Source organism: Pyrus communis, chromosome 5 (assembly GCF_963583255.1).
Source record: "Pyrus communis chromosome 5, drPyrComm1.1, whole genome shotgun sequence".
Classification (NCBI taxonomy): Eukaryota; Viridiplantae; Streptophyta; class Magnoliopsida; order Rosales; family Rosaceae; genus Pyrus; species Pyrus communis.
In genome coordinates this window covers 9044141-9067932 of record NC_084807.1, presented here as the reverse complement: position 1 = coordinate 9067932, position 23792 = coordinate 9044141, and the positions used below count along the sequence as shown (strand labels likewise).

General features: G+C 38.1%; 2 protein-coding genes across 2 annotated transcripts; one reads left to right on the top strand and one right to left on the bottom strand.

Moving 5' to 3' along the window:
* Positions 1-13627: 13627 nt before the first annotated feature.
* Positions 13628-15000, bottom strand: LOC137733423 (putative expansin-B2). The gene is made up of 4 exons (XM_068472575.1): positions 14808-15000; positions 14568-14680; positions 14221-14408; positions 13628-13958 (listed from the first exon to the last, which is right to left on the bottom strand). Exons 1-4 carry the CDS (start codon positions 14998-15000, stop codon positions 13628-13630), a joined length of 825 nt encoding a protein of 274 aa, XP_068328676.1.
* Positions 15001-16379: 1379 nt separating this feature from the next.
* On the top strand, positions 16380-16865 carry LOC137734257 (uncharacterized). Its single transcript, XM_068473553.1, has one exon. It carries the CDS (start codon positions 16380-16382, stop codon positions 16863-16865), a length of 486 nt encoding a protein of 161 aa, XP_068329654.1.
* The last annotated feature ends 6927 nt before the right edge of the window (positions 16866-23792 follow it).

Below are 23792 nucleotides of genomic sequence, written 5' to 3'. Positions count from 1 at the left end.
GAAGGGGCGACAAGGCCATATGTAGTTCTCGCTTCCAGAATCAAAGAAACCCTAATACTTCTAGTGCTCCGTACTACCGTAGATGCAATAACTATCATCATGGTGAATGTAAAAGAGGAAGTAGTCAATGCTATTCTTTTGGATAGATAGGGCATAGAGCTAATCACTGCCCACAGAATCAGAAACCTCAGCCTCCTACTCTACCACCTGCAGTTCCTCTACAGCAAATTGCAAGACTTGGTACCTACCCATAAACAGGTTATGGTGGTGTCTTCCACTACTAGGGTGACGTGACCCAGTATCCAGGAGAAGCATATCAGTACCCACCTAATCCTTACTATTAGGGCGGTTGTCCGCAGTACCAAGGGGGCTATACGCCGTATCACGGCGATATATTGCAATGGTATGCCAAGGGACAACCTCAGAACCTTAAGGTAGCTTCTAGTAGAGGCACATCGACCAGGTAGCCTAATCTAACAAATCAAGGTGGAGGTAACCAGGGGCGAGGAAATCAAAACTAAGGAAACAATGGTTAATGAGGCCAACAGCAGGCACAGGGTCAAGTTAATCACATCACCTTCCATGATGCGCAGAGTAATCCCGACTTGACCATAGGTACGTTGAATGTTCTTGGTCATTTTTCTAGAATATTAATTGACTCGGGAGCTACACATTCAGTTATTTCCCATACATTTGCTCAAAAAACTTAACCTCACCCTACTCCCCTCGGTGAGTTAAAGTTCTCAATGCCTAGAGGTTTGTTATGTTGGTTGGGAGTATCAAGGATGTCTCGTTCTTAACGAGAACGTCGTGATGCAGGTAATCTGGTTCCTTTGGATATTGTTGACTTTGATGTTATCTTGGGCATGGATTGGTTACATTATAATAATGCCAAGTTGGATTGTTATTAGAAGATTGTTACTTTTCATCAACGGGGCATGTAGTGGCTACTGAAGAGACTTATGATTGCTGAAGAAGGGTTACCAAGGCTACTTGGCTCATGTAGTGGCGACTGAAGAGACTTATGTTCGTGTAGAAGACGTTTAGGTAGTTAGACACTTTCCTGATGTTTTTCCCGACGATTTACCTGGCTTACCATTGGATTGTGAAGTGGACTTCACTGTCAACCTAATTCCAAGTACTGATTCTATTTCTCTAACTCCCTATCGTATGGCTCCTGCTGAGTTAAGAGAATTGAAAACACAGTTGTAAGAACCGTTGAAAAAGGGTTTATTCAGTCGAGCACTTCTCCTTGGGGAGCTCCAATCTTTTTCGTAAGGAAGAAAGACGGACTTTGAGGTTATGCATCAATTACAGGCAGTTGAACCCAGGTGACAATTAAAAACCGTTATTCGTTGCCTCATATTGATGATCTTTTTTATCAACTTCATGGTGCTAGTGTCTTCTCAAAAATTGATCTAAGGTCCAATTACTATTAGCTGAAGATCAGAATAGATGATGTTCTGAAAACAGCATTCAGAACTTGATATGGTCATTATGAGTTTCTTGTGATGCCATTCAGACCGACTAATGCTTCAACAGCTTTTATGGACTTGATGAATCGGGTATTCCATCCGTACCTCGATAAGTTCGTAATCGTCTTCATTAATGACATTTTGATATACTCTCAGAGCGAGGCTGAGCAAGCCAGACATCTACTTCTGGTTCTGAAGAAGTTAAGGGAGAATCAATTGTACACCAAATTCAATAAGTGCCAGTTCTAGCTGGATCAAGTGTCATTCTTAGGACACGTGCTATCAGCTTAGGGTGTTCTCATGGATCCCTAGAAAGTATCAGCAGTGGAAAACTAGAAGCAACCTCGGATTATCAATGAAGTTCGGAGTTTTCTTGGTCTTACAGGCTACTATCGACTTTTTGTGAAAGACTTCTTCGCTATAGCTCTACTTCTGACAAGGTTGACTAGGAAATGAGTAAATTTTGAGTGGAGTGATGATTGTGAATGAAGTTTCCAACAATTAAAGTATTGTCTCACTCATGCACCTATCATGGCACTTCTTGATGACACTGGGAATTTTGAGATCTATAATGATACATCTCTGAATGATCTAGGTTGTGTATTGATGCAGCATGGAAAGGTGATTGCATATGCTTCACGATAGCTAAAGCCCCATGAAATGAACGACCCTACTTATGATCTCGAGTTGGCAACTATCTTTATGGGGAAAATGTCAAATTTTCACCGACCACAAAAACCTCAAATACATCTTTACTCAGAAAGAGCTTAATCTCCAACAGCAGAGATGGATGAAGTTGATCAGTGATTATGACTGCACTATTGAATACCACGCTGGTCGTGTGAATAGATGGGCTTACCAAGTCAGCACAATTCCTACTTGTTCATGAGAACTACCTGCTAAGTCGATTAGCTGAACTTTTCATCTCTGAAATCGTTAAGTATCATGGTGTTCCAATTAGTATCATTTCTGGCCAGGACCCCAGATTTACTTCAAAGTTATGGGTAGCTTTCCAAGAAGCTCTAGGTTTGAGATTACTCTACAGCACTGCCCGTCATCCTCAGACCGATGGGTAATCAGAGAGAATTATCCAGACATTGAAGGATATGCTGAGATCTTCGGTTCTGCAGTTTGGAGACGCATGGCACAAGCGTTTGTCGTTAATAAAATTTGCCTACAACAACAACTTTCATTCCAACATTGGTATGTCACCATTTGAAGCGTTATACGGGAAACCATGTCGTACCCCACTATGTTGGTCTGAAGTCGGTGAAAGAGTTTTGGTGGGCCCTGAGATAATGGATGAGATGACACAAAACATTCAGGTGATAAAAACTAACTTAAAAGCAACATAGGATCGGCAAAAGAGTATAGCCGACAGACATTTTACTGACAAGGTACATAAGGTTGGTGATTGGGTATTCCTAAAGCTATCTTCATGGAAAGGCTTTGTATGATTCGGAAATAAAGGAAAGATAAGCCCTCGTTACATCGGACTATATCAGATCATTGAACGAGTTGGTGAAGTTGCTTACCGACTTGATCTATCTCCAGAGTTGTTGAGGGTACATAATGTATTCCATGTGTCGATGCTACGGCGATGCGTCTCTGATCTGTCACATGTGATTCCTCCACATCCGCTCGAGATTAATCCGGATTTCACTTATGATAAGGTTCCAGTGACAATTCTTAACTAGAAAGAAAAGTTCTCAGGAACAAGACTGTTCGTTTGGTGAAAGTCTTGTGGAGGAACCACTCAGTTGGGGAAACTACTTGGGAGATAGAGGAACGTATGCAAGACTTGTATCCACATTTGTTTTTTGATTGATCCGTAGTTAGTGCTGAAATTTCAGGGATGAAATTTTCTTAAGGGGGTAGGTTGTGACAACCCGTCCCTAATTTTCTATGTAATTTCTCCCTGAGTGTGTAAATTGACATTTATGCCCTTGTTGGCAAAGTGATGTGGATGTGATCATGCAACTTTAAATTGTTTTTCTTGCTATCGTAATTATTTAGTACTCGTTGTTACGAAAACATGAGCATGAGTTGGACCAGAATCGGATTTGTGACGAAAAAGTTATGCACAGGTAAAGTACATTAGTGGGTAGATTTGTACACGCATGTGTTTAGATTTTTTAGTGTTGGAAACACTGTTTTGGATAAATTTAGTTAGATTACGTTTGTGCAAACACTGTTATTATCTTTCTTTAAAAATATGAGACGTGCCCTCAAATCTCTCACCACCAATTATTTTGCTTCCCATTTTCATTCACGCAATCAAAAATCTTTCTCTTCTTCTTAACCAATCAGAATTCATCATCACCATCTCTCTCATCTTCTTCTTATTCTCTCTCTATCCCGAGACTCTCTCTTCTCTATGATCACCAAGAATACACCTCAAACATCACAGATCAAGCATAAAACCACCATCATCACACTCATCCCATCCTTGTGAACCCAGCCGTACCAACCGATTCTCAAATGGTTGAGTACGGACTCATCAACTCAGAAGGTTTGACTCAGTGATTTTTGCTCCGACATGATCCTGGTTGATTTATGACGTTTTGAAGGTTGTAGAAGCTCCTACTCAACTCCCCAAGGCTCCTAGCACAAGTTTAAAGAAGGTTCAATGCAAAAATAAGTGAGTTCAAGGAGTCGAGTTTTTGGAAGAACCTTTCGAGGCATTTTCAGTCCTCTTCTGTCCACCTTTTGGACTTCGAAGAGGTAGAGTCATGTTCTCCTTGTCACAAGCTTCAAATCCATATAAATTTCATAGAAGATGGTTGAGAAATGAAGAAGTTATGCGAGTTTGAATTTTCCCCAGAAACCGACCACTTTTTCCAGATTCCGACGAAACCAGATGGCGAACGGCGGTGACCCACCGGAGAAGACGACGAATATTTTGTCAAACTTGACAGAATATTCTAACGGCGTTTGGTAATGGCGTCAGGTTTCGTTAACTGTTTAACGAAATATTCCATCAACTCTGACGGAATATTCCTGTCTTCTGTCAGATTCTACCAGGCGCGTGCCTACGCATGGCTGCGAGTGTAACCGTGGGTTAGGAGGAACGTCTGGCCTCCAGCCGGGGAGTGGTTGACACATGCGGGTCCGTGACTTCAAGTAGAACATGTTCGTATGCTCAAACCTTCCATTTGAGCAAACTATAGGGAACTATTCCTAGCTTTTAGTGTATGTCTGTATTAACTAATCAGACCAATTTCCCAGTCAGCACGGATCACGACTGAGCTTTTAGTAGGTATAGAATTGTTCTCTATATTTCTAACTTCAAAATGGTTTTTGAATCATCGACTTCGGTTAAGTATCGAACTAGAAATTAGCCTTCAAAGTTGGGATGAAATATCTTAGATTTTGGAAAACTTAGACCGTGGCCATTTGGCCACATTCAGGCCATTTTTCCGGCTATCACTGACTTTAAATCGGGCCTAATTTTCTATTTTTTTTTTCTACATTTCTAACTTCAAAATGGCTTTTGAATCATCAATTTTGGTTAAGTATTGAACTAGAAATTAGCTATCAAATTTGGGAAGAAATTTCCAGATTTCTGGAAAATTTGGCCGTGATCATCAGCTACTTTTAGGCCGTTCCTTAGTTCAAATCCGGCCATGATTGGACCCCAAACTAGTATAAACCTCTTCCCCACATTCCTAGCTTCTAGTTGCCTTTTGAATCATCGAATTTGGCTGAGAATCGAGCTTGAAATAAGCTCTGAAAGTTGAGGGAAAATCTGCAAAAGTCAGGAAATCGTGGTGACTGCTCGTGGGCTGCGCGTGGCTGCCTGTGTAGCCACCTTGTGGTGGCGCTGGGAGGAACCTAAGGTCCCTCCTTATGTTCCTCAACGTGCCGGACCCAAATCTGCCCTCCGTTTTCCAAAATTTGATCGTTTTAAAAAAGTTTCTTTAATGATCGTACTTTGTACGAAAAATGCGTTTATACGTTAATACGTTATATATTTACGTTAAATGGTTTCGTTTCTAGGCGAAGCGCATCGCAATGACTCTCGATGCTACGAGACGGGTTCGACTCAACAACATGATCTGTGAGTGGGTCTTTTCCTTTTTATAGTGTGTGTGTGTGTGTGTGTGTGTGTGTGTGTGATAGTTTCCATTTATGCGTTTGAAAAGAATTTCTTACGTACACCTGGATTAGACTAAAGCTTATAAGAATTAGCGAAATGACGGAATTTGTGAAATATGCTACATCCTACAGGATGCACAGTTATACTTATAATCCTTTATGCCATAATTATATCTACTGCTATGAATGTTAGTATGTTGATTAGAACTATTGAATCACTATGGCATGCTTATATTTATGTAATCTGCTCATCATTGCTTCACCTTGGTGTTAGTGCTCGCCCCGGGCTAGGGCCAGTCTTTCACGTGTATGTTCACCTCCGCAGCGCACGCTCGCCTTGGATCCAAATAGATGCCAGTCCTGTCGTGCAAGTTGCTTTAGGCAACTCTGACTCGTAGGTGGTCATGATTAGCGCCAGTCTTTATGTGATTGTAGCATTATAGCATATATTATGATTACACCCAGTCTTGTTGTACAAGTCGTATTAGGTGAATCCGACTCATGTGCTAACATAGATTGATGAGCATCAATTTAATTGAACAGGTTGCATTAGGCGACTCCTACTTGTGTGCTAATATAGATTGATTGAACACCTGATTTAACTGCTGAGATATTGCGATGTGGCATACTTTTAGATTTACTGTTGATTTGCATTTGATTTCATACCCATACGTACTATGATTTTGTAGAAACTATACTTGTCTTACGACAAGAAGTTATAATGTTTTAAAAAGGTTTTATTAAAGCTTTATTTTCAAGCCCACTCACCCTTGTTTTTTGCCCCTCCAGGTTTCAGCAGCTCAATTTTTGCATCGATGAGGATTCTTGGCAAATCTTAGAATAGATAGATACCTTCGATGGTATAATTCTCACCCTATCTTACTGTACTGTACTTATGCTTTGACATCACATGTGAAATGAGTTCATTCCCGCTCACAGCGCACTTTTATATTTAGGCACTTCTAGGTTTAAATTTATTCACATTTTCCACATCACTACACTTTATGACTTTGTCACCTTCTAGGTGTCGGCCAACACAGCATGATTTGGAGTCCTAGTGGACATTCTGGGTCAGGGTGTATCAATATTTGTTTGGAAATATATATGTATATATATAGGGGGACTGCGTGTCCCCCTTTCCTTCCCTATTTGCCTCTTTCTACTAAATTAGCTAATCAGAGAGCAAAATTGTAGTGTTGCTCCCCAAATTCCCAACAACGAACAACCAAGCTTTTTGCTGCTACCACTTGCTAGCCACTCACTAGGCTCCAGCCACAAGCTTCGAGGCTTCCAGCCATTCTCCACTCTCTAGCCGAGCCGCCAGCTTTGAGCCTTCAAAGCCAATTTTTAGGTAAAATTTTTAATTCCTAAATTTAAAATCCCTAATCCTAATTAATTATTTAATACAAATTTTGTTTAATTGGTATAGAATCATATGGTAATGCACTAATATGGTTATTGGTTATTCAGTATTGATATGATTCTATGATTATTGGTATGAAATTATGAAATTAATTTTTAGGGTAAAAATTAAAATTTGAATTCTTGATTATTGATTAATGAATTTGTATGCTTATTAAATAATTAGTTGAATTGAATTTTCATTTATTGAATAATTTGTATGCTTATTGGTACTGATTAATTGAATTGTTGGTTGGATTAGTTATTATGCATATTAGTATAGTCTACTCTAGGATTAAGAGTCTAAGATTTTTATTTTCTTTCCATTTAACAGTTACTTAATGGAACGATACTATAAGAAACAATGCTTAAATCATCCTTCAAACATTTCGAGTAGTCCTTCTCCTTTAAATATTCTGAGTAGTCTTCCTCCTCCTTCAAATATTCCAAGAAGTCCTCATTCGAATATTTTGAGTAGTTCACAACAAAGTGAGGACACTGAGTTGGATGAAATATTGGTTTATCTTCCTGCAGACCCTGGACATAGATGTCGAATACTTGATTATCCACCTAATTATCGTGAAGTAATTCATAGACACTATCTCCAAAATGATATTTGTCAACCTAGAGACCACATCATGGCAAGAAAAGGTAGCAACAAAAGATGTTTTATCATCGGTTGGTTTGATAAGTTTAAGTGGTTGAAGTACAGTATATCAAAAAATGCTGCATTTTTTTGTTATTGCTATCTTTTCAAATATGATTTCGATCAAATGGGTAGCACTAGAAGTGATGTCTTCACTAAGAAAGGGTTTACAAATTGGAAGAAAAGACCCGAAAATCTTCAAGTCCATGAGGGAGGTGTTGGAAGTCTTCATAATCAAGCTGTATAACAAGCTAGAGATTTGATAACACAAAAACAACACATTGAAACATTTGTGAGTAAGCAAATCGATGAAGCTTGCATTAATTATCATATTTTATTGAGTGCCTCACTTGAGTGCTTGATGGTTGATGGGACAAGGTTTGCCTTTTCGTGGCCACGATGAATCATTGAAATCAAGCAATAGGGGTAATTATTTGGAGCTTATGCAATTTCTTTCCAAGCAATATGAGCAAGTTAGGAAGGTTATGTTTGAGAATGCTCCCAAGAATCTTATGTATACTTAGGTTGTGTTTGAGAATGCTCACAAGAATCTTATGTATACTTCTTTCAATATTCAAAAAGATCTTGTTCGTACTTGTGCCATTGAAACTATAGATGCAATCACTAAAGATATAGAAGGTGCATTTTTTTCTCTTTTGGTTGATGGATCACATTATGCTTCAACTAAATAGAAAATGGCGGTGGTATTTTGTTATGTGAACAAAAAAGGAGAAGTAATTGAAATGTTTTTGGGTGTGCAACATGTCTCCTCTGTAACTAGTAGCTTGCTCGAAGAGGCTATTGAGAGACTCTCTGCAACAACAAATTTGACCATGTCCAAGTTACGGGGACAAGGCTATGATGGAGCTAGTAATATGAAAGGTGTGCTAAATGGCCTTAAAACAAAAATTTTGAACAAGTATCCTCAGGCATTTTATGTTCATTGTTTTGCACACCAACTTTAACTTGCTTTTGTAGCCGTTGCAAAGGGAATTGAGGGTGTCACCATTTTCTTCAACAATGCTAGTATTTTGATCATTACTATTGGATCATCATGTAAGTGTTGTGATGCATTTAGAGAGAAACAACTAAAACAAATTAAGAAAGCTCTTGATAGTGGTGATCTTGAAACTGGTAGAGAGTTAAATCAAGAGAGTAGTCTCATGCGTCCTTGTGATACACATTGGAACTCACATTATGGTATTATAGTTAGTATTATTGTCATGTTTGAAGCCGTGGTCGAGGTACTTGAATGGATTAAAGATGATACCAACCAAGACAATTTCGGTGAAGCAAGTAAGTCATTCCATGACATACAAACTTTTGAATTTGTGTTTCACCTTTTTTTTATGAGACTCATATTGGGAATTACAAATGAGTTATCACAAGCATTACAAAGGAAACACCAAGATATTGTGAAGGCGATGGCGTTAGTGGAAGTATGCAATCAAAGACTACAATCCTTGAGAGATGAAGATTTTGGGGACTTGCTTGATGATGTACAAAAATTTTGTGAAGAGCATGATATTGTTGTTCCTAACATGGAGGATTTGCATTTCGTACCCAGAAAATCAAGGTGTAAAGCTCCAAGACTCACAAGCTTCCATTACTATTGTGTGGACCTCTATTTTCAAGTCTTTGATATGCAATTAAAGGAATTGAATGATCACTTCAATGAGGTAAAACCAAGTTGCTTCTTTGTATGGCATTGTTGGGGTAAAAAAATGGTTCCTCAATTCAAGGAAAGTGGAGATGTTGGTGGCAATTAAAATCCACGGTGAAGATTAACCAAGAAAATCTACACCATTCATTTTTTTTTAAACAAATAAAAAAATGAATTAAATCTGAAAAATTAAAGAGCCATGTTGCTGGAATGTGTGAGGAGTTGATGAAAAACTACCCACTTTCTCACCCCACTCTTCCTGTCACCCTAAGTCTATAAAAGGGGAGATAGATTGCAAAAGCATAGAAAGAAATCGACAAAAAGGGAACACAAAAAAGAAGAACAGGACATGGAGAAGACAGCAAAGAAGAATGGATGACAAAGAAGAACAAAGCAAGAAAGCAAGGGAGAAACATAAAGGTAAAGAAAGAAAGAAAAAAAAAAAAAAAAAAAAAAAAAAAAAAAGGTAAAGATCCACGGCAAGGGGAAAACCAACAAAGCATTAAAAAGGTAAAGATCCACTTTTGTTTTAAGTTTCTTGTTGTTAGTTTCTCTCTAATTTGTAGGAGGAAGAGAAGCATTTTGCTTCTCTCATTCCCGAAGCAAAAATAGGGTGGTGTCTTCCCTCTTGCAGATTCCCAAACAAAAAACCCAGAGAACACTTCTCTTTCCTCTCGCCAAAGGCAGCAAAGGTAGCAGCAAACCAAGTACGAAGAATAAAAAAGAATAGAAAACTAGATTTTAATCCTTAAATAAGATGAAGTTTAGAAAAATGTCTTATACAAAATTAAAAATCGATTTTAGTCCCAAAACTCTATTTAATGCTAGCATATTAAATGTCTTTATTTTTTATTTATAATTTTATGGTGTTCATAAATTAAATTTTATAAAAATATTATAAATTTTAATTCTCATTGTGGTAAGTATCTTATATAAGAAAATATTTTGGTAAAGATTTTTCGGTACATATGTTTTTGCATATTTTTTATGTGCCACTTATTCATTACAATATATTTAGGCACAAACATTTTGGTATACTAGGTTAGTATAATATGTTTAGGTACGGATATTTCGGTACACTAGTTTATTATAATATATTTAGGTACCGTGTCACATCCCGGCCCGGGGCGGATCACTTCCCGGGCCCGCTCCACCACCGTAGCACGATATTGTCCGCTTTAGGCTTACCATTCCCTCACGGTTTTGTTTTTAGGAACTCACGAGCAACTTCCCAGTGGGTCACCCATCATGAGATTGCTCTAGCCCCCTTCTCGCTTAACTTCGGAGTTCCTACGGAACCTGAAGCCAGTGAGCTCCCAAAAGGCCTCGTGCTAGGTAGAGATGGGAATACATATAAGGATCACTCACCTGGGCAATGTGAGATGTCACATACCGACATTTTGGTACATTAGTTTAATATCATATATTTTGGTAATGAATTTTTCGATACACATGTTTTTGCATATTTTCTTATGTGCCACTAATTCACTACAATATATTTAGGTACAGACATTTCGGTATACTAATTTAGTAAAATATATTAGGGTAAATTATAAAAAAACTACCTCAACTATTGGTGTCACGACACTTTCATACCTCATCTTTTAAAATTGACAATGTCATATCTCATCTTATGAATTTGTGCCAATGTCAAACCTCCGTCAGTTTTTCTGTTAATTTCTCCATTAAATGCTGACGTGGCTAGAGACGGGACTCATTTTTTATTAAAATTTTAATTTAATATTTAAAAATTAATTAAATATTAAAAATTAAAAAAAAAAAAAAAAAAAAACCCATCAACCCGTGTCCTCCCTCCCCAGATCCCCTTCTCTCCCACCCAACCTTCTCTCTCTCCTCTCTCTCTCTCTTGCCTCTCTCTCTTCTCTCTCCCTACAACTTGCATCCCTAAAATCCCAAAACCTAAAAACCCTTCTCATCCGTCCCTCCCCTAAACTTCCTCTCCGATCCCACCGACGACAACCCTACATCTATCATTGACTCCAGCAATGACAACCATGACCCTCAATCGCCCCCAAACCCTAACTATAGCCACAACCTCCACAACAACATTCCCTTCTCCTCTTCGCCCTCAGAGTATGCCCCTCTGGCGCCCCGCTCGCCTCCGTCGCTCTTCCACGTCTGCTTTAACCAAGACAAGGCTTGCTTTGCCGTGGCGACAGACCACGGGTTCCGGATCTACAATTGCTACCCATTTTGCGAGCTCTTCCGCCGCGACTTCGACAACGGGGGCGGAATCGGCGTCGTCGAGATGCTATTTTGTTAAGACGATCACAAACCCCAAGGGGCTGTGCGTGGTGTCGCAGGTGGTGGGGTCACTGGTGCTGGTGTGCCCTGGCTTGCAGAAGGGGCAGGTTAGGGTGGAGCATTACAGGTCGGGTGGGAAGGGTTTCTGGGTTTTGGGATTTTAGGGATGCAGCTTGTAGGGAGAGAGGAGAGAGAGAGAAAAAAGAGAAGGTTAGGTGGGAGAAAAGGGGATCTGGGGAGGGGGGACACGGGTTGATGGGTTTTTTTTTCGTTTTTTGTCTTTTTTTTAATTTTTTTAATTTTTAATTAATTTTTTTAATAAAAAATAGGTCACATTTCTAGCCACGTCAACACTTAACGGAGAAATTAACAAAAAAACTGATGGAGGTCTGACATTGGCACAAATTCGTAAAATGAGGTACGGTATTGTCAATTTTAAAAGATGAGGTATGAAAGTGTCATAACACTAATAATTGAGATAGTTTTTTGTCATTTACCCAATATATTATGATACAGACATTTAGGTACACCAATTAAAATGTGTATAATAATAAATAATTTAAATTTTAATATAATGACATTAAATAAGATATCTATTAGATATTAAAACAAAAATATAATATAAATTTGGATTAAGTACACATTAGATGACTAAAATCAATATCCAATCTAACATCAGGTTTTTATTGAATTTTAATATTCTTCAAGGAACTGCATAAAAATAAGGGTAGCCTCGTCTCCATTCTCCGCCACCTCTGCAAAACCCATTGATGTACCGCTCAGATCTCGGATTAGCAAGCACAGAAGCCTCCCTTTCCTTCGCTGCCATGCCACCAACGGGAGTCAGGTTCGTGTGGAAGAATTGTGCCAACCCACTGTGCCCGATTATGGCTCCGAAGCGCTTTCTCTTTTCGCGGCAAACTGGAACCAAAAGGGGGCTTTCTCGCCTGAACTTTGATAACAGCCCGCAGTCACTGAATACCGACGCTTCAACAACATCGACGGCAACACCGCAAGCAGTCACGCCATTCCTGGAACCGTTCTTCGATCTGTGAGCCCAGCAACCGCAGTATGCTCCCTTTTCTCATCGACGGCAGGAGAGAAGGTGATCACCGACGGAGTCCTCCGCCTCAAGAATGACAGCCCCTGTCCCCGGTGCAAATGGATACTCTCTCGCTTTGCATTCTTTTAACTTCGGCCCCCTCCCTTGTCAAATCATGGCTTCGCCACTGGTGAATTGTGCGCAGAAGGTGGAGTAGGGATCGTCTTCAGGAACCAGGAGGGTGAGTTTGTGGCTGGACTCTCAGTCCACATTGCATATGCTGCCTCTCCATTGCAGGTGGAGTTGTTGGCAGCTAGAAGGGCTCTATTGTTTGCCAAGGAGTTGATCCTAGATGGGGGGCTGTGTATTTTGAAGAGATTCTGCTATTGTTCTCGCTGCCATGAAGAGACAAGAAGAGGATGTGTCCACTATGGGACTAATTATCAATGACATTAGGCGGCTGTTACTTTCATTTCCAGGGTGAGAGCTTCCCATGTTCAACAGGAAGCCAATCCGGTGGCACATCACGTAGCACGCGCAGGAATTGGTAGTGATACTGAGATGGTGTGGTTTGAAGATCCGCCGGATTTAATTATAGATGCTTTGTTGGAAGATTGTCCTAGATAGTAATTGATTTGATTGTACTTTTAGAGGATAGTTCTCTTTGTTTGCATATGCGGGACACTCTTTTTCCCTTTGTCGGGTGGTAAATCCCCGACAAGGTTTTATCGAGGTCCAGTATGCAACCTATCCTCCATATTTGTGTACGTGTTCTCTTTTTAATGAATATCATCTTTTCCCTAAAAAAAAAAAAAATTTTTATACAAATAATAATAATAAATTAGAATAATGAAAAAGTCAAAATCAAGCAAGAGAAGGTAACGTATTTTTCCACAATTGGCAGCTTATTGAATTTCTTTTTTTATAAAGACAAACCGAAATTTATTAGATGTACGAACAATAAGTTGACTAATGGTAATTAATTACTATATGAAATCTTATTTATCAAATCATCAAATACAAGATTCCGGAGTTTATTAGACTTCAAAGTTGACAACCGACCGGTAAGTCTGGCCTGGTTGCCAACCAGTCGGAATAACATTGTTTGCTACAAGGGACTGGCCGTTGCTTGCAGTCAGCCTAATTGATAATGGGGCTTGCAATGCTGAGCCTGAGTTTAGTTTCCAAACTGCACCCCACGATTCCTGCATGGAGAGCCACGAGTCCGAGTCATCATTTTGTTTGAGGTGAACTTCCATTAGGTCGCTTGCTCCATCTTCATATTCTATTAGAGTTGCAAAATAGTAAGGGTCTGAACCCGAGTCGACGTGGAAGGTTATTGTCACACCAGGATAACTGCAGTTCACTCTGTTATAGCAAAGTTTATACATTAGTAAAGATTAGAACATTAGAACAATCTTAAGGTTAAAAAGATTGGAATAATAGAGTTATTACTTCTTAGCCGTAGGGACTTGTACAAATATAGAAAATAGGGGATCAGTATCATTTTAATAGCATCTCGTAATTAGTGATTTGAATAACTTTTGATAACATAATTAGCCAGATAACATGTCAGACTATTTGGTAAGAGGGCGTACTTTGACATCATATTCAACATTCTATTTAATACCTTTTGTATTGAATCTGCAAGACTCCAGCATTCCGCAATTGACCCTCTTGACCAGAAATCGCCATGGCACCGAAGGCAGTGCCACTCATATCAAAATGAACAGATTCTGAAGTACATCCTGGGCACTCATCAGTTAGAATCACAGTTGCCGGATTGCCTGAGCATGCAGAATTCCCCGTGCACTTCACCTGCAATTAGGGCCAGCTCAGAAGTTAATTAATTTAAGCTTCTTTTACTCATTTTGATAGTTGAGATATAATTTTCTGTATATTCTCGCCTGAGTAAGAATAGCGAATTTCTATTAATATGTGTCACAACTTTTACATGCCCCACTATATAATTTTAACCTGATAACAAGCTCCACATCCTTTTCCTGATTTGAATAAAGAAGGGCCTCCAGCCGACACCAATTTAGAGAATGGAGGGTTTTCTACAGTATCCAGATAACCACAAGCACCCCCTACACAAAACATAAGAAAAACATTTTTTCAGTATATCACATCCCCAAGTAATGTGACAATCAATTACATATGTTAATATACGAATAAGTGACCAATATATAGAAATTTGGTATATAAATTCTTTACCATCAGTCCCAGCACCGTCAGCGGGTCCATACCAAGTTGCACCGGCCGGTGACCAGTCAGAGTCAGACTGAAGCTTTGAGACGTTAAAGAGTTTTGGGTTGAAGCAACAACTAGGGTTTAGGTTTAGTAGAATAGAAAACAAGGTTACAAGAGTAGTGATAGACAATGAATTATGTTGAAGAAAAAGAGCCATGATCACGCTGCTAAATTAAAGAAAGGAACGCTACTTAAACCAGTGGCAATTTATGTCTTTGTATTCTTGCGATATTTTGATTTGGAAGGATGAAGAATGTGGCTACTGGGCTGGTAGTTATAGAGACTGAAGCACTGACGTAGGCTTAGTAATGGCTCGTGTGATTATTTATTTATCGAGTATTGATTATTGATTTTCTTACGAAACAAGCAAAGCCTAATTAAATATTTTAATATAAAGGGCAAGTCAGTTCGTTTTTGTAATGAGAAACATCTCATTCACGTATATTCTTTAGGTTCTTATATATTAGGTTCGTAAGTTACGGGACATGGGCTATATTTCTCCTTACCCTAGATTTTCATGATATCATCATATTTCATTGTTGGGAGATATTATAATTTGCTTTCAACATTATGGAGCATGGAAATTTAAGCCTTGCGACCTCGATACACCATTTGAAACTTTGGTTGATATAGTTTCTACTGAGAGAGCAATCAATTAATGACTTGCAATCATTTTAAAACGGGTTGTAAGAGAACTAATCAACGGCTTACAATCATCTGTGTGTGTGTAACTAGCAAAATTCATATAATTTGGGGGGAAAAAAAAAAAACTATCTACATTATATTTAGATCTCCCACTTTATGATATCCTTACACAATTTTTACAATTACAAGTGAACACGGTATAAGCAAATAAGTGGTCACAAATATGGGGAAACTTTTACATACATAGAAGTTCTAAGGAAAAGAAATTAGAACTCCCAAATGAAGCATAAAATTGATTTCCAAAGCTTTTCTCCCAGCCAAAGAATCCATTCGTGACAGAGTGCTCATTTCCCATGATGTGAACTACGTTGTATTGATTTAATTCATCACTTGCTATGTACCACATATTATGTGCGGCATGGGTCATATTTGCTGTGGGCAAGATGGGTAAGCAAGAAAGCAAACTTAGGGGGTGTATTCAGTTGAGATTTTGAAGGATTTTAAACAGTAGAAATCTAAATGTATTCAATTAGGATTGTAAAGAAGTTTATAACATTATACAAAGAATGGAGTGTATTCGGTAAAATCGGGGTACGTGGTTGCTCAAGAGATGAATCGAAACGGAGAGCTCAGTCGTAAAGGTGTGGGACAATCAAGTGCGGATCAAAATCAGGATGGCACTTGGAGGTCCTTCCAAAGTTGCGACATTTTATATGAAGGGGATGCAAAAACATTCTTGCAGTGCGTACTAATTTGCAACATCGTGGTGTCTGTTTGGAGACAATATGTCTGCATTGTGAGGAAGCTATGGAAACGCAAGTACATTTATTTTTCCATTGTCCGTTTGCCCGTGTTTTTTGGTTTGGATCTCCAATCCAATTGGATTCGACAATGGTGGAGGGTGGTGACTTCCTGGAGTGTTGGAAATGGCTTTGTCGTAAATATGACGATATTAAGGATGCCGGAAAACTAAAGCGTTGGATTGTATGTGGTCTTTGGCGAATATGGAAGTGTGGAGATAGTGTGATTTTTGAAAAGCTTGCCCTGGAGCCTCGTGTAGCTTTGGCGCTCTTGCACCAACAATGGCGTAAGATTGAGAAGTGTGGTGGGGACAAAGTGATGCAACCATGCTTTCAGGTTCAAGGACGTGGGGAGATCGGGGGCGGGTGGACTAAGCCTCCGTTTCAAACAATTAAATTAAATTGTGGTGGGGCTTGGTGTAAGCAAACTGGGCAGGGTGGCTTTGGGTGGGTTGCTAGACTGGTATTCAAAGAAGCTGGAGGGGCGGGAAACATTCTATGTGAGTCCAGTTTGATGGCGGACGTGGAAGCGATGAGGGCGGCTTTGTTGGCTTGTTGGAGAAAGGCTTTGGGATAGTTCAATTCGAAACAAATTCAAAGGTTATGGTAGACATGTTAAATGGAGTATTGCAACCGAATGCCGTCATTGAAGGTATTCTTTGGGATATTTAGCATCTAAAGCAGCAATTAAGTTTGGTTGAGTTTATTTTCACTCCTCATGCCTGTAATGGTGATGCGCATCAGGTGGCGTCTTATTCACGCGTGTGGGGGCCTATCATATGTGGGATTGCTTTGAACCGGAGTGGTTGTTTAACTCTCTGACTTCTCATGTAAACATTTCAATTTGTATCAAATAATATTTACTCTCTGACAACAAAAAAAAAAAAAAAAATTAGGAATTCATTTTAAAGAATTTTAAAAAGTTGAGGAAGTAGAGGGAATTGGAGAGATTTTTTAGTGTATTTTAAGCATTCACAAATCTCACCTCTCCATGAGATTTCGAGGGAATTGAATCAAAATTTTACATAAAATCTTTAAAAATCAATTAAACTCCATCAAAATTCATGAATTTATAAATTGCTCAAAATCCCAATTAAATACACTACCGAAAAAATAGCTATCATAGAATCCATCTATGTCATATATAGGAAGTATAAGATAGAAGTATTCCATGTGTAGAGTTATAGACAAATCATACAAATCTTACTTTTTCCTTAAAAGATTGCATTAATTTCTCTATACCTCATGTTAAAAGTATTTCATGCATTTGAATTGTTTGGATGGACACTAATTTTCATGTGGAACAGTGGAAAACAATTTTTGCTATAAAAAGAATAAAAATTCCCTAATTTGTTGTAATTTGAATTCCATACAAATCCGTTGAGGATGGCAGAACTACAATCTTCAGATTTCCAACAAAATACTTTCCAAGATCAAGGAATATTAAAAGAATTGATTTTCACACACATTTTTTAGTTTTTCATATACACCTCTTTATTTGTAGTCATAGGATTGAATAAATCAAATGAAATAAACTACCAAATAAAATGTGTCTATACGAAGCTAAAAGGGCATGTGAAAATTATTTTTAATTATTAAAAGAGAGGACAATACAAAGAAACAATGAGATTTTGCATCTATTTTAGTTCTCTTTTTTTTTTTTTTTTTTTTTTTTTTTTTTTTTTTAATATCTAGTTTTTTATGCACTCTAAGATCCTTTTCCAAACATACTCCCATTTTGAGTTAAGAGATAGATAAATAGAAACATCTCATTGCCGGCCTTCTTAGTGATTAAGGGGGTCAAAGACTAAAAAGTGGGCTATTTATCATACAAGCATTATTCTTACAGCTAAATCTAAACTCCTAGTCCCTGCGGAAAGAAAAAAGAATTTCACGTTCTTCCTTTTGGGTAAGGAATGATTAGAAAAATCTTATTGATTACAGCTTTCTTTAGACCTCTACGAAAAGCATGAAAAAAAAAAGGCTTGAATGGTACGATCATTCCATCACCCAAAAATGAAACATATGATCTCGTAGTTCTTGGCCTGTGAAGATAAGTTGTTAGGTGCTCTATTTTATTTTCCAATTAGATCGAAGCTAAACTTGTGGTCAAGAGATAGAGATACATGTCCATATATTGATAAGGGATGTATGGATTTTCAAGAGGAAATGAGTTGTCGTGGTAGATTTTAAAGATGAGATGAGTCGTGGTGGTCCCTCTTGGTCTACCTGGATCCCATGAGTGAATAGAAAATTGGATTTACATTAGATCTCACCTGAAACGCTCCATCTATCCTCCTGAGTAGAAGTTTGATTTCAAACCTTGGTTCAAACAGGAAAAGTAGTCATTCTAATGGCCTTAGATGATCCACATCTTAGGGTCATGGGCTGATGAACGCATTGAACTATCCATGTGGCTAAGAGTCTTCACAACCTAGGCACAATGATGAAATTATCAGGGGCGCACTCTACCATCGAGCTCATAGCTTGCGATGCTGGCCTCCTACTAAGGGACCACTATGCCCAAAGCGAGAGATGCCCCATCCTTTTTTTTTTTCCTTTTTACACCCCTCCCCCACGTTGGCACACAAAAAGGACATTCAGGACGTAAAAAATAGATCTTATCGACTTGTTCTGACCTTGGATAATATGCTCATGAGCTTAGTCTTACTTCAGGGTCAAAAAACAAAAGAAAATTTTCGTCATCTAGTTTAACTTAGACATAACTCGCTTCTTTTTAGGTGTGAAGTAGTGGCAAGCCAAAATACTCAACAAGCATTAGCTCTACTTGAAAAGGATGTGATCTAGCGGCACCTTCAATACGACTACCTTGCTACGACTTCACTGCAGTCACTAGCCCTGCCATCAGTATCAAACCATCGTTACATTGGATGATTTGAGATTTTGAATAAGACGACCTTTTCATTTAATTTTTTTTGTCATTTCGAAAAAGTAATAAAAATGAGAGGTGTTAAGCTTTTTATCATCCTGGCGTCGAGCTATTTTTCCACAGGGCCTCCCCTATAGTTTTGCCACAACAATACATGTCAAAAGTACAATTAGGTTAAAAGTCAAACAAGATCTCAATATATTTAATTAATGAGTGCAACTTTGCTCATCCTCCTTCAAAAGTGGAGGTGATGGTCACTTCCATAGTTGATTGCGGTTAGAATAGTTTGATCTAATTAATTTGAGATATGAATCTTAAAATTTAAACTAATTTAACGATAACCAATGAAAGAATTGAGCATCACTCACTTTACGGGGTGAGCAAACATGAGTAAAATATATAAACCCTTTTCATTAAGTTTGACTGTAAAATTTTCATGCAAATAGGTTGCAACAAAGTCGTTGTTCAATGAGTAAAATATATAAACCCTTTTCATTTTTGTTGAATAAATTAAACCGTAGTTACTTAGCGGTTCCATGTAGATTCGGACCCACAAGATGATTTGCAGTCATTGCAAAGAAGATCCTAATTTCAAGCCCAAGGTACAAGATTTCCGTTGTTTTGGTTTTTACGTGGGGTGAAAGCGAAATAGTTCGTTGATGCAGCCGTTAATGGTGGTTGTCGACAGTTGAAAATCGATCACAGTCCGACACGTCATGTACAATGATATCACACGGTCGGAAATATAGCCATTCCTCCACGTGCGTCTTCACATCATCCAGTTCATGTATAACGTGGAACTTGATATATGGCGAAATTTGTGCACATAATTCTTTTATTTATTTTTTAATATTTGGTCAAAGTACTTAATTCTTGTAAACCTCATTTTCCCATGACCTAATATGCAGTTTTATTCCATGCTAATCTTCGTCATGCATGAGATGTTCTTTCTTTCTTTTCTCTTTTTCCCCGTTTTTGGCCTTAATTTGGCTAGTTAGGGCAATTGATCACATGGTTAACATCATCATTGTGAAGGAAATAAGCTCATTCCACAAATAAGCTTTTCAAAACTTATTAGCAGAGAAAGGTTTGCACTTGAGTGGTATTTTATTGTTGAGTTATTTATGGAGAATTAAAGAGAAGCTATTCAATTGCATTTACTGTGTAGTCCAATCCTTCTCTCAAACAATGTTTCTAATCACTTCGAATAGGCTAATATCATGTCACTTGCCTAAGTGATATTTTCACGACAACACTATATTTTATAAAGATCGCTCTGGCCAAAGACTACAGAATCAATTGCTCAAGCATTCACCTACCAATTCGGAGGTTAGAGAGTCCTTGTTGAGTATCCGTTTGTCTCCATGAATATTTCAATCAATCCAACGGTGTCTTGGTTATACCCTGACAGAGCATAAAATTGGACATAATCAAAGTGAGACAATCTATTCACAAGACAACTATGATACCTCAAGTTTGAGGTTAATGCTACATTACGCAATCAAACATCTTACTAATATGAATATGTGTGAAACATGTATATAAGATCTTATTTATCGGTTGCGTTTGGTGAACTAAATCTCTATTGAGCACCTAAGTATCTACATTAGTGTCACTATACAATATTGATGAAACACACCATCATATGTCAAATACATATTAATCTTTAGCAGATAGTCAATGCCCAATTGAAAATCCAATAACTATGAACATTTTAGAATATCATGATTGTTAGAACCAAAATAGTGGACATCCGCGGACGAGGCGATCATTCAGTTGGAATTGGCTGTGAACTTTGACGAGGGAAGAATGGGATTGATTGGGGAGAGGGGTTGTGATTAATTCCACATTAAACTGCCTACATATCTCCAGGGAAAAAGAATTAAATCACTAGTGTAGTTCTAAGAAAGGAGTATGTATGATGTGACTATATCAAAATACATCCATCATGAAGGTGCCTTGGCTTAGGTGCATATGAGATGCTTCTACATGTCTATGCATAAACGAACGACGTGTATGAGAGAATATGTGCATGGTAAAGAATATCAATCCTCGTAGTGAGAATAATCAGAGAGAGGTTGAAGTCCCTTGATAAATACCCAGGCTATAGTATTTATAGAGATCTTAATAATCATTGTAGAGAGAATAATCCCTATTAAATCGGGAGACTATCTAAAAGGGAATTTAGGATAAGATATCCAATCCTTCTAGAATTATGATTACGTTGCCTAGTCCCCAAGAGATCCCAATTTGAATTGAATTAGGTGTTCTTCACTTGACAGACAAGTAGCATAGGTATTGGATTAAGGCTATGTCTTGATCTGACTAAGAAGTTTCACTAGTCTGATAGTCTAAGAGTCATGAGCTATGGGTATTCCAGTCATTCTTGCCACCCTGAGTGCCACATAATCATGGTCTCACAACTGCTTCTAACTATGATTTCTAAGTGTGCTGTCCACTTAAAGATGGATAGTTACCAACGGACCATGCATATATCATTCCAGAATGACCGTTTCAGAATGTGTATCGAAATATCCTTTGGATTGCTTGTTTGATTTAGGGCTAACCAAGTCTGGAAAGTCCCACATACTTGTCTCAAAGATATGATCTTTTGGAGTTCTAAACCATATTGTAGACCTTGGTTTGATGCATAGCTAAAAAGATGGATCTGAGGCAGAATGTGCCTATATATCCTTGGAAGAACTAAAATGCCTTAGGAGATAGCTTATTTATCTTTTGAAGTATTTGCTAAGTCTATTTCACTCAAATCTTTCCAAATTACACGAACTTCGAAGCTAAGTAACATAGCTAACATGAATAAGCTTATAGTCCCGAGACAGAGCTATAAACCCCCTAACAACATTGAAGTAGTAAAAGTATCTTCTAAACCTTGATCTGACATCACACTTAGGACCCATGAAAAATCTTTTGCTCCGAACTTGTTCTGATGTAGTGATCTGATTAAGGATAAGAATGTGATCATTTATGTTCAGAATAGCCTCCAAATCATAATGTCAGTATGACATGTTTGAGTTGCCTTGTTTACTAAGTAAGAATAGTTGCTACCGCTTGCAAAACATTAATCTAAGTGATGTGAAAATGTGCATGATTTTGATTCAATTCGTTCCTTCACCTTATCCCATTCTAGGTTTGAGGATTTTAATAATCGCAATGTGTCACCAGAAAGAGGTTTCATTCCCAGTCTTAAATGCATGAACGTCCTAGTGAATCTTAAACAAAAGTTATGTTCGGAACTTGGTCGCTTACACGTGGGTCAGTAACACCTTTAGAATCCTTTTGTCAGCCCCTATATGCATCAGACCTGAATGTTTCACATCAGACTACACTTAGCTAACTTGGCTAGGTACTTCTATGTATCAAAGCATCTTGTGGAGTTCCTACTCTAGGTGTCCCCTTCCACTAGTACAAAAACATGTTTGCGCGACGCAACAAATTTCGTCATGCAAAGTATGTTTGCGCGACGCTAAACACAAAATGTCGCGTAAACGGTCTTTGCGTAACAATACTTTGCGCAACAAAGCTTGACATCGCGCAAAACAGCTTTGTGTGACGAAGATAGACCTACGTCGTGCATAACAGTTTTGCGTGACGCTAGTCTTCGTCGCGCAAAGTGTCGTTGCGCAAAGACCATTTGCGAGACGTTTTATGTGTCGCACAAGATTTCGGTGCCAAACCAAGAATACTTTACTGCTTTTTTTCCAACTTTGCGCGATGCAAGGTACACCTACATCGCACAAAGCTGTTTTGCACAACACTACCTACGTCGCGCAAAATAGTTTTGGGGAGTCAATCTATTGGTTTTTGCTCAGGGCAATGTAAACTATGCCAAATTTTTTTATCTTGATCAAAATCATTTGACCCACAGAGAAATATGGAAGGTACCAGGGCAATAACTCAATGATGTTGAACTATTAGCCTAACTGTTACGGAGTTATTTTATATTTCTGCTTTCAATTGGAACTTTAAATGTTGTGTTGCACAAACACAAACCTTGCAAATTGCAATGTATATATTTTTTCCTTCATTTAAAAGTTTGAAGTCTATACTCTCTCTCTATAAATATATTGGAGAAGCCAAAAGCGGAACTGGAAAAGTAAAGAGTCACAAAACGAAGATAAATTGGTGATTCCCGTTTCAATCAACAACCGCAAGTTCATTTTTGAAACATACAACACAAATAAAAAAAATTAAAAAAATCAAAGTTTGGAAGAATTGAAAAGAAAATTAGAGGGGTTAGGTTTGGATTTTGGATGTCATCTGGTTATTTAAAATATAACTTTGCGCGACGTACCAGCCAATGCGTCATGCAAAGGCTGTTTGCACAATGTATAGCCAATGTGTCACGCAAAGGCTGTTTGCGCGACGTACAACTGCGTTGTGCAAAGTGTTTTTAATATTTTCATCAAGTATAACATAAGATTTTGTGGTATCGACTTGTATAAATATTTTAAATTAATGAACGAATCAGTTCGTTGTATTCATATAGGGTCAAGGAGTGTAGCTGTAAAAAATCATCAAACTCGAAATTAAAATAACCGTCAAATCGTGATTTTTCGTTATTTGATATCTGAATGTTTATTTTTTGCGATTTTT